The 11,514-nt window shown below is 38.7% G+C and overlaps 1 protein-coding gene across 5 annotated transcripts; it reads right to left on the reverse strand.

Annotated features, from left to right (window-relative positions):
• Window positions 1–343: 343 nt before the first annotated feature.
• On the reverse strand, window positions 344–11,039 carry LOC104590961 (heme oxygenase 1, chloroplastic-like). 5 transcript variants are annotated; one of them, XM_088892346.1, is made up of 8 exons: window positions 10,431–11,039; window positions 9,177–9,248; window positions 8,970–9,051; window positions 8,680–8,784; window positions 3,900–4,030; window positions 1,518–1,741; window positions 851–958; window positions 344–676 (listed from the first exon to the last, which is right to left on the reverse strand). In XM_088892346.1, exons 5-8 carry the CDS (start codon window positions 3,916–3,918, stop codon window positions 584–586), a joined length of 444 nt encoding a protein of 147 aa, XP_088748472.1. In that variant the 5' UTR covers window positions 3,919–4,030; window positions 8,680–8,784; window positions 8,970–9,051; window positions 9,177–9,248; window positions 10,431–11,039; the 3' UTR covers window positions 344–583. The 5 variants fall into 5 exon arrangements, with proteins under 5 accessions (XP_088748472.1, XP_088748464.1, XP_088748467.1 ...); XM_088892338.1 differs by having other exon boundaries at window positions 9,177–9,253; XM_088892341.1 differs by having other exon boundaries at window positions 8,954–9,051; window positions 9,177–9,253.
• Between the last annotated feature and the right edge of the window lie 475 nt (window positions 11,040–11,514).

The raw sequence follows: 11,514 nt of genomic DNA on the forward strand, positions 1-11,514 counted from the left end.
CCGAATTCGATCGATTAAATATTCAAATTATCCGAATTCGATTCGATTATGTCGAATATCGAATTTTTGAATACCGTTAACAATTACTTTACCTTATTCTTTCACTCTACTAGGCCTTCAAGGAGAGCTTGAGTCTCTGCTTCCGTTGTGTCATCTACCTTGTAAGGACCACTAAGAACCCAAGCCAAGTTACCATTAGATCTGCACAAAAGGCCTCCAGTTCCAGCTTCGGATGAACCCTCTATAGTCTTCCTGAAACTTCCATCCAAGTTCATGATATACTACTCACTGGAATGCATTAATTGATTGGACACAAATGCTTTGGAACACTGGAACATGCAGCTTTTTACAGAAACAATTGATCATTAATGGGTAGAGTTGAACATGCCAAGCCCAGATACAGAAACAGTGGGCTCAGTGCGATTCTTCAGTGAAAATTTAAAATGCTTAACTGGTTAAATCATGCCAACCAGAAACCTCACATGCTATGGTCAGTCAGATCAAATGACTGAATACTAAAGCTTGCGCCATCATATTACATGCACATAATCCTGATAGCAGAAATGTTGAATGGATTTGCAGATCATGATAATATCAAATGCAGGATCTCTCCAGAGTACTGAAACGATCTTTCAGTTTCTTCCAAACAATGGTTTTTCTCTTCTCTAGACCAGCCCTGAGTAAAACCAGGAACATTTGGTAAATATATAGACTAGAGCTAGAATTGTATATAACTTGTATATATTTTTGCTCTAAATAACATGTATGGTTTGTTAGTATAAAAATTTCCCAACTATAACATACAAAAGGTAATTGACAGAAAAATTAAGGATGGTAACAAAGAACTTACCTCAGCAACTTTGTTGAGCTTCTCTCTCACATTCTGCAAAAGCTCAGAAAGATCACCATCCCACTTGTATAATTCCAACTCCTTGTTGTTGAGTATCTTCTCAGCGACCTAAAAAGAGAATGGATGAAAAAGAGTTTATTACGAGGACATATAATCTTGGATGCATATTTTTTATCTATTATCTACAGACCGAAAAAAGGTCTTTGAAGGGTCAATATGAGAGGGAAGGAAAACAGAAAGTTATAGAAGTTAATCTGTTACATAGCTGCCAGCATGAAGGCTGCAGCCACTCATCCAGATGGGTGAAATGTCTGATCCAAAACATTTATCTCACAAGGGGCCCCAGGTCAACCAACCATATAGTTTCCTTCCACATCAGCATCAGGCTGCCATGTTTTTCACCCTCTCCAGTAAATAATAGCAATCAAGAATTTTGAACTTATTACCTTATTAGTAGTATGGGACCATGGGTGAAGATAAGCAACTCCTTTTGCAAGTGGCAAAGGGTTATAGGACCAAGGCATGCCAAAATGGAATGAGGAGGTGTGGAGAAACAGGAAACCCATTTTGGATAGCCACTTCAGTGTGTCAAACCATGGAGAAGAGTATGATCACATGCATGCATGCTTGATCAGGGTTTGGTACATTTTCAGTTCATGATCATTACCTTTTTACCTATCATTCTCCCCCCAGCAGTGTGAGCAAAGTAGACATTGTAAAAGTGACAAAGGAATGCTTGGGGATCCTTCTCTGATAAGTCTTTAAGATAGCAAGCATAAGAGACCCCAGGAGGTGATGGTTCTGGAATGACATGGCCTTGCTTCTTGAACCACTCCAAATCTTTAGCCAATTTCTCTGACCTTTCCAAACCAGTATTTCTAAACTCAGCATCTACAACCAAGCATTGAGAAGATTGATTTTTGCTTAAAATCACTAAATAGAAAGACTAAAAAACAAAATTCACAAACATTTAGGTTTAATCTATTTCTAGAACTAGGATCTAGATTGCCTCCTTACTGTTAAGATTAATTCCATGCATGCACTAGGCATCATCATTCACCCAGGCTTGACCTGCACAGCAAGATGCAACTCCTGTGTGGAATTTTGACCGTTGGAGATAATGTTCATTTCTAAATTTTTTGAGGGACATAGTTCACCTAGTAAAACCTAATTTCTTATCGCCCCTCTAGATCTATCCAACCACAACCACCTATTTCATAGTTCTCCTGAGGTCAATATGCTTCACAATGACACAATCTGAGAAAATCTGCATGAAACCAATTCAGGAATAGCTTAATTTGGAACTTGTTCCCTTCGCTTTTTTTCTATTTCTTTGTACAAAAAAGAGGTGGTCTCAAAATTTGTTTCACCTTTGGGAACACCCTTAGATCCTACTTGGGATTTTGGGTTTCGTAGAGGACTTAGGGATGCTGAAATTGAGTCTCCTTCTATTTTGCTTGGTTGTCTTAATCAGGTTTGTTTGGATCCCTCCAAGCCAGATAAGAGAGTTTGGACTCCTAGACCCATTGGAACCTTCTCTTGTGCTTCTTTCTTCAAGTCCATCTCTCAACTTTCTTCTCACCAACCCTTTTCATCTAAAGAAATTTGGTGCAGGCCAGTCCCCCCAAAAATTATGGCTTTTTGTTGGGAAGTATTCAATGGGAAAGTAAACACTTTAGACAACCTACAAAAGAGAAGACATTTTCTCTGTATTTCTCCTAATTGGTGTATCCTCTGTAGAGCTCACGGTGAGGATTGTTACCATCTACTAGTATCTTGTTCCTTTTCTGCAGACCTTTGGGCTTGGCTACTTTCGTTGTTTGGGGGTAGTTGGAGTCTACCAGCAGAAGTTCACATGCTCTTCAACCATTCTACCTTTTATTGGCCTACAAAAATAGGGAGAATTATGTGGAGATGTGCTCGTGTTGCTTTGACTTGGACTCTTTGGGAAGAAAGGAATCTCAGAATTTTTCAAGACAAGGAAAGGAACAGCCAAGATTTGAAAGATTGTGTGTTAAACAGGGCAATACATTGGCTGAAGACCTTGGAAATCTTCCATCAATTCTCCTTTAATGACCTTTGGAGAAATTGGTCAGCAGTAGCAAGGTGCTCATCTTTAAAGGACAAATCAATTACAAGCTGGTCTCCTCCACCCGAAGGCTCAATAAAGTTGAACTTTGATGGAAGCAGTATGGGTAATCCAGGATTATCCAGAGTGGGGGTGCTTTGAGAAATGAGAAGGGAGAGATTTTGTTGCTCTACTCAGGTCCCTTGGGAATTGGGAACTCCATCAGGGCAGAACTCTTAGTTGTTGTATAAGGGGTGCAATTTGCAAACCAGCTGGGGGTACAACACCTAATAATCGAGGGGGATTCCAAAGTGGTGGTGGGTTGGTTAAAAAATTCTAAAGAGGCTATGTGGCGATACAAGAATGAAATGAAGAAATTTAGTTGGTTGACAAGGAATATGTTGGTCACTGTACAGTGGGTGGGGAGATCAGCAAATACTTTGTCAGATGTGTTAGCTAAGCAAGGGGTAAATAGGGAAGAATTATTTTGGGCTCAGTTGTGATTATTGTTTTTCTTTCCTAGTTTACTTGTAAGACTCAAGGAGGGGCTGCAGCTCGTGCCTCTCGTTGGGATGATGTATGAACTCACTCTAAAGTTGCTTTTGAATCAATAAACTTATTATTATTCATCAAAAAAAACATCATAAGCTAAATTATAAGCATAAGAGTTTTGTTCTCTAGGAATATAGCTGAAGGTTACAGATTCAAAAGTAGCCATCAGCTCGCTAATTCCATCTCTTATATTAGAATAGAATTATGGGCTGTGCTGCAATGTCTTATGTTGGCTAAAGTCACTTAGGCTCAGTTTGGGAAGAGTACAAATACAAATATTTGCACTGTATATATTTGTATTTGTACTCTTTCCAAACTATACCTAAATTACAATGGGTTACGGTTGAACAGGATTCAAATGCTGTAATCAACTTGTAATTGAATGGGTGAAGAAAAATGTAGTGGGAGCATGGAAGTATAGAAACATACTAAGAGAAATATTTAACATATTTGCAGAAATCGGAATTCAGTTCGGCTGGACTCCAAGGACTGCTAACCACCTAGCAGATGACTAGGCAAAATCTGGAATTCTGGAGTGCATAAAAATTTCATGTATTGGCCTATTGGGGGGGGGACACAATACCAATGAAATGTAGTCAGGGGTTAGCCAAGGATAACTAAAGGGTGTGGGGTACTTTAAGTTTTAATGTAATTCTTTTATACAAAAAAATAAAAATTGCCATTCAATAAAAAAATTTGTGGACTGCTAGTCCCATTAGATAGAGAACCCAGGAGCTATAAAACAGCTTTCCACTTTCTTTTAAAAAATAATAATAATAAGGAAGAGAGGAAGAAGGACCAACAAGTGTGTCAAAGAAAGAGAACTTTAAAGCTAAAGAATATATTGAAAAGTGATTCAAGCGCAGAGTTGCATTACAGAGATCCAAAGTGTAAGTTCAAATTGAAACATACTACTAGAAGTCTAGAACTTGTATTGACATGAAACCTGCTTAAATCCATTCTGCCCCAGATGATTTATTTGAACCTTTTGGATACAAACATAACGAAGAAAAATAAAGAAACAGGAAGAAACCATAAAAGGGGAGAAGGCAACTTCAACAGCTCTCCAAGTGACAGCATAGGCTTTGAGGGTTTCCCCTTTCCTTTTTTTCCTTTTATTATTTTATGATGATGTATCACAATATAGCTAGCAAATTGGCCTACTTTATTTCCATAGGGTGATATTGTAGCTAATGGACCTGACAGTCCACCTAATGCCACTCTTTTCAAAACTTTGAGGATCCATGGTTCCATCGCCTAACACATTCTTGAAACAACAGCCAGAAATTGGCAAGTTTAGTTTGCCTAGGAATAAACTGCAAGGGCATTGAAAAGAAAACATAACATGAAGGTTGTGTTCAGTAGCACATGAAATGAAGAAAAACAAATGACTTCGAAAATGATATTCAATAGGAAAATGAATCATATTCCTAATTTTCCAGGTTTTTTTTCTTAGAAGTATAAAAAACTTTACAACATATGAATTTAGAGGATCAACCTTTTGCGCAAAGCCAAACATACATGGACAAACAATCATGAGGAGGCAACACTTGTGAAGCTGGATTGGTTTGTAGTGCCTACAGAATGGAAGGAGAAACTCTTGTGCTAGGACACCCCAGCAAAACGGTGTTGCTGAAAGGAAGAACTGTCATCTTCTCGAAGCAGCTCGTGGCTTATTACTCCATATGAATGTTCTGAATCGTCTTTGGATGGATGTTATTCTGTGTGCCACGTACATCATCAATCATATGCCATCTTGGTTACTAAAGTATAAAGCCCCACATCGGCTTTTGTTTCCTTCAGCTCTGTTATCCCCCATTCCAATGCATGTTTTTGAGTGTCGTTGCTTTGTTCATAACTTGTCCCCTATTCAGGGTAAATTTGATCCTCGTGCTATTCTTTGTGTTTTCCTTGGTTACCCTTTATATCAAAAGGGGTATCGTTGTTATGATCTCACATCTCGCAAGTACTATGTCTCCGTAGACGTATCATTCTTTGAAAATCAACCTTTCTTCTCGATTTCTCCTCAGGGGAGAGTAGGGTTGAGGAGAAACACACCCAGGCTCAGACTCAACTACCTCCTCTTCCTGATCCTCCTCCATTCCATGTCTTTCTTTGTCGCCACAAAAGCAAACAGAGCTCAAGAGCCGTGGAACCTGACACTATGCAACCAGCATCATCGGATTCTCCGGAGGCAGATCCTTCTCATCAGCTAGGTACACTTGATGTTCCTATTGCTAAGAGAAAGGGTGCTAGATCCTATACCACTAATCATTCTATCTTTCACTTTGTGCCCTATGACCATATTTCACCTTCATATCATGCTTTCCTCTCGTCTGTTGGCAATACCCCTATTCCTAAGAATGTAGCAGAAGCTCTATCCAAACCTGAATGGACATATGCAATGAAGGAAGAAATTGAGCATTACACAAAAATGGCACTTGACAGTTGGTGAATCTTCCTGAAGGGAATGAACCAGTGGAATGCAAGTGGGTGTTCACAGTGAAACACAAGGCTGATGGAACTGTTGAAAGGTACAAGGCCAGACTAGTGGCAAAAGGTTTTACACAGGTATATGGAGTGGACTATGCAAAGACATTTGCTCTAGTAGCCAAGATGAACTCTATCAAGATTCTTCTCTCATTTGCAGCAAATCTTGACTGGGAATTTCACCAATTGGACATTAAGAATGATTTCTTGAATGGTGACTTAGAAGAGGAAGTGTACATGACCCAACCTCCAGGTTTTTGTGCCAAAGGCAGTGAGCAAAAAGTGTGCAGGTTAAAAAAAGTCTTTATATGGGTTGAAACAATCACCTCGGGCCTGATTTAGTAAGTTCCACTTAGCAGTTCAACAGATGGGGTTCCAACATTGCCAATCATATCACACTGTTTGTGAAGAAAGGTGAAGGGAAAATTGCAGCTTTATTGTGTATGTGGATGACATAGTGATCACAGGAGACCGAAATACAGAAACTAAAGAAATTCTTAGCCACTCAATTTGAGGTGAAAGATCTAGGACCCTTACGTTATTTCCTTGGAATTGAAGTTGCCCGCTCTCAAAAGGGCATCTTTATTTCCCAAAGGAAATATGTTCTGGATCTTCTAGAAGATACAGGCAAGTTAAGGGTGAAACCAATTGACTTGCCAATTGAACCTAACCATCAACTGGGAGACAGTCAGGGAAAGTTCTTGAAAGATGTGAAGAAGTTTTAGAGACTTGTAGAGAGACTCGTATATTTATCTATAACCAGACCTGATATTGCTTATGTTGTGGGTGTCTTTAGTCAGTTCATGCACAACCCTAAGACAACTCACTTTAAAGTTGAAGAGAGAATCCTTAGATACTTCAAGAAATTTCCAGGAGCTGGTTTGTTCTAGAAACATGGACATTTAAAGGTGAAAGTATATACTGATGCTGATTGGGCAAGCGCAATCAATGACCGAAAGTCTACTAGTGGGTATTGTACCTTTGTAGGAGGCAACTTGGTCACCTAGAGGAGTAAGAAGAAAAGTGTGGTGGCTAGATCCAGTGTTGAAGCAGAATACAGGGCTATGTCTCATGGAGTTGTTGAAATCATGTGGATAAGAAACCTATTAGGTGAATTGAGCTTTGTAGTCAACAACCCTTATGTCACTCTATTGTGACAATAAAGTTGTTATCAATATTGTTGCTAATCCAGTCCTCCATGATAGGACGAAACACATTGAAGTGGATAAGCATTTTATTAGAGAAAAACTTGTGACTGAAGAAGTATGCACTCCATATGTCAACTTAGAGGAACAACTTGCAAACGTCTTCACCAAGGGTCTTCAACATTTTCGGCATAATGATTTGTGTGACAAGTTGGGCATGATTGACACCTATGCTCCAACTTGAGGGGGAGTGTTGAAATAGTTTATTTTATGTCTTATTTATTATTTTTCTGTCTTGTTAGGGTCTGTTTGGTTGGTCTAAAGTCATTTTTATTTTTTGTTATTGTACTTTACTTACATCAAGGGCATAAGGGTCTTTCTCCTTTTTATTTTAGACGCCCTATAAATATTAATAGAAGTTGGCATCGCCAGCACTATTCCATTGTAGCCAATCTCTCCTCTTCTCTTCTATCTTCTCTCTTCTTTTTTCTCTTCTCTTTCTCTCTTATTTCTGGTCGGCCTTATTGTCAAGAGTTTCCAAACCTGTCCCACAAAACCTTTAGGCCTCTATCCAACAACATTCCCGTTTGTCTGGATTGCAGTATAATACAATTTAATCCATCCCCCTTTCAGATTTGAGAACTCATGGTTAGAAGAAGGCTTCATGGAGCAGATGAGAAGATAAAAACATTTAAGGTGTTAAAGGAACAAATCAAAATATGGAGGAAGGAGACCTTTAACGGGGTAGAAGAGAAACAAAAAAGGATGCTTGGAAAGAATTGTAGAAATTGATAGAGCTGAAAAGACGACACAATTAACACAGGAAGAAAAGAGGAGAATCTCTAACAAAATGAAATTTGTAAAACTACCTATCAAGAGGAGTGAAACAGAGGCAACAGTCAAAATGCTTATGGTTAAAGGAGGGTGACAATAACATGAAGTTTTTCCACAAGATGGATAGTGCTAAGAGGGAAAGTTCCTTGAAGTGACTGATTGTGAATGGAGAAATGATAGAGGAAGAAAACAGGATTAAAAGCCACATAGTGAACTTTTATGAAAGACTATACAAAGAAAGACTGCACAAATAGACCTAAGCTTGAGAGTCTTGATTTTGATGGCATATCAAAGGAGTAAGCTAGAGAATTCAAGGAAGTCGAAGTATGGGAAGCAATCAAAGAATGGAAAGGGGAGGAGGTGTTTGAAGGGGAAGATTAGGGTCCTGGTTCCGCTAGGCATGTGAAGAAAATCCACCTCCTTCACTAACCCAATTTCCTAAAGGTTTTGTGAATCACCTTAGAACGTCATCAGAAACTTTTTTAAAATTACATAGAAATAGCCTGCTACTTCTCTGATAAAAATAACCTCATTTTTAACGTCTTTTCTTCAGAAACCATCTTCTACAAAAATTTTAAGAAATAACTAAAAGCTCCACTGTTCAGATGCAATTCCTTTTATTGTTTATCAAGCCGATCTATGGTTAAACAATTATTTTGATAACTACAACTCCAGAAATTCATTCTCAGATCTGTAAAATCCAGATTTGAAGAAAAAAAAAAGTTAAAGAAAAACCTCACCTTTTATCTTCCCAAGCAAATCCAAGCTATTCTTCTCCTGTACCCCCTCACAAAACACCTTGAGAGCTTTTCAATAGAACCCAGAATCCAGAAAGACTCCAGAAACTACAGAACAACGAGAATGGTCAAAGAAAAGTCAACAGACAGAAATTAGCAGTCACCTCACCAACCAAAAAAGGCATAAACCAAGAACTGGCCCTGTTCAATGGCACATGATTCTCGTCTCATTTACAAAAAAAAGGAAAAAAATGGAACAATCTTAGAGTTGAATCACCAGGGTTCTACGACACCTCTTTCTACTGCCTGTCAAGCAATCTTCGATGCTCCAACTGGTTCGCTAAAGCCAAAGCAGGGAATTGCCGCCTGTTGTCCCTGCTTAAAGAATAAGTTTTCATAGTTCAGGAAGTAAAGGAAGGAATTGGAGTTTACCCAAAACAACAGAATTGATGAGGCAGAACAATTCTCATTAAAAAGAACCTATACTTTAGTAGGCTTACAAGATTTACTTAGATCTGAGATCTAGTCTCAGTCCCTCCCCCATCTCTCCATCTCATCTTTTTCTCCTTGATCTTCCCTTCAAAATTAAATAATTTTTCATTAAACCGTGAACCACTGTCCGGGTCAAACGGCTTAGCAGTTCAACCACCCGGGTCAGCGATTCTCTGACCAAAGCAATGTTTTTCCCAAAAAAGCAGTTCAATCTAAAACCGGACCCGGAGATATGACCGTTGGGTCAAACAATCCAACCGTCAAGTCCACTTATCAAAACAATGACTAGTAGAAATTTTATTGCAAAACAGTATTTGGTGAGTCAGATAGTTCCTATCTAAAAGTTCTTACTCGTAATTTTTTATCGGGTGTCAATGTTCTCAATCGTAAATCCATGCTTGTTCAAAGTGTGACCTGTCTTAATTCAGTTGGAATGGTATATATTATATCTCTCAAAACAACATCATAAGAAAAACCTCCTAATTATCTTTCATTTATTTATTTATTATATATTGATTTAATTTTTATTTTTATTATTTTCTATTTTCATTCATTTGTTTCATTTTTTTTACTTTTTTTATATTTTATATTTTACATTTTTATTTCCCTATGTTCTTTTTACTTTTTGATTTCTATATACTTTTTTATTCCATTTTTTTTGTCTCCTCTTCATTAACCTATTCCCCTTATTCCCTATTTTGCACAGATATTCTAACTATCGAACAAACCACTCTGACTGATTAATCAGATTTGTTATTACCCGTTTTTTTGCTCCATCTTTCCTTCTTTCCATTTTGTACATCCATATATTTATTTTATTCTCCTTATTTATTTGTTTATTGTTTTTGTATTGCTATTATTATCATTTTTTTTTATTTTTTTTATTTTTTTTATTTTTGTTTCAGATCTATTCTGTTCACTGTAACCGGTGTTCCCCTCCCTTTCACTTTTCCACAAAGAAGCAGAGAGACCAAATCTACCCCGACTTACTTCCTTCCTCCTCTTCATTAAATTAATTTCAGCTGTCAATCTTTGTTTTCAAAAATAGAACTAAGCACCGGTAACTCGGAGTCTCACAATCGATCATCTCCAACTCTAGTGTTGAGTACTTCAAAGGAGCGAGTTCAGCGCAAGCTTCATCACCAGCTCCCTTGGCCTCCCTCCAGATCTCGTCACTCCACGGCCACAGACAAGAAGAAAACAGCAAAAGAAAAAGAACAAAGCAAGGAAAATAATAAAAAAAGCAGAACAAACCAAATTACCTTGTTCGATTTCAGTTTGCACTTAAACGATGGAACAGAGGAGGTCCGAGCTTATCGCGGTTTCTGGATATCTCCCTTCGCATGAGACTGGTGGCTGCAACCGATGTCTGCTACTGCGCTTGTTCTCGTCGAGAAATAGATGGCGATTAACAATGCTTTAAAAATCTTCGGATTTCGATAGATCTCTCCCCAAACTACTACAACATTGATGCTTGTGGGTAGGAACGCGTGACAAGTCAGAAATGATCGCTCCTGATGGGCATTTCGTCTAGGACTGAGAGGAGATGCATCCAAGTATCATTCGGCTACAGTCGGTTCGACTATTAGTGTGAATGGGGAAGTGCCGAATCTGGATCGTGTGAATTCAACGCTATATGGAGCTAGAAGACAGTGGAGAGGGGGAGGTTGAGAGAAAAGTGAGAGAGAGAGAGAGAGAGAGAGGAAAAGGAAATCAAGAGAATGAGAGAGTGAGAGAGAAGATTGCCGCGGTCGTGGAAGACAGAGGTGGCAGAAACGGGACAAAGCAGGGAAAGAAGAGGGAGAAGAAGAGAAAGAGAGGAGATAGAGAGAGAGAGAGAGAGAGAGAGAGGAGGGAAGGGGCATTGCCGCCGCTATTCTGGTTTTGGTTTTATTAGGGTAGGTGGCAATTTCGTAAATTTCGGGAAGTCCGAGGGTAGTTTTGTAAGTTCAGGGAATTTGGGTCCAGCCGGGTCCAAAGGATCAAACCGGGGTTTGGTTCAAAGATGGGTTTTGAGTCAATGAAATTGGCAAAAACAGAATCTTTGTAGATGAATGGGTAACCGAGGGTATTTTTGTCTGAAATTTGTCAGAATGGGGTTTTCAGACGTTATGAGTTGATCTATAGGGTTGGATTGGCCCAATTGAGCCTGGATTGGGAAGACCTGGAAATGGTTTAATTCAGTTAATTTGGGGCCTCAAATCGGAATCTGTGTGATCAAGGGGCTAACAAGGTTTGTGTTGGATGAAATTTCACAGGGTAGGTTTTTTAGGATGTCTGAATGGATTGGTAAGGTTAGATTGAGCTAATTGAGCCCGGATTGGACAGATTTAGAATTTGGTCAAT

Source organism: Nelumbo nucifera, chromosome 1, assembly GCF_055504915.1.
Source record: "Nelumbo nucifera cultivar China Antique chromosome 1, China Antique-T2T, whole genome shotgun sequence".
Taxonomy (NCBI): domain Eukaryota; kingdom Viridiplantae; phylum Streptophyta; class Magnoliopsida; order Proteales; family Nelumbonaceae; genus Nelumbo; species Nelumbo nucifera.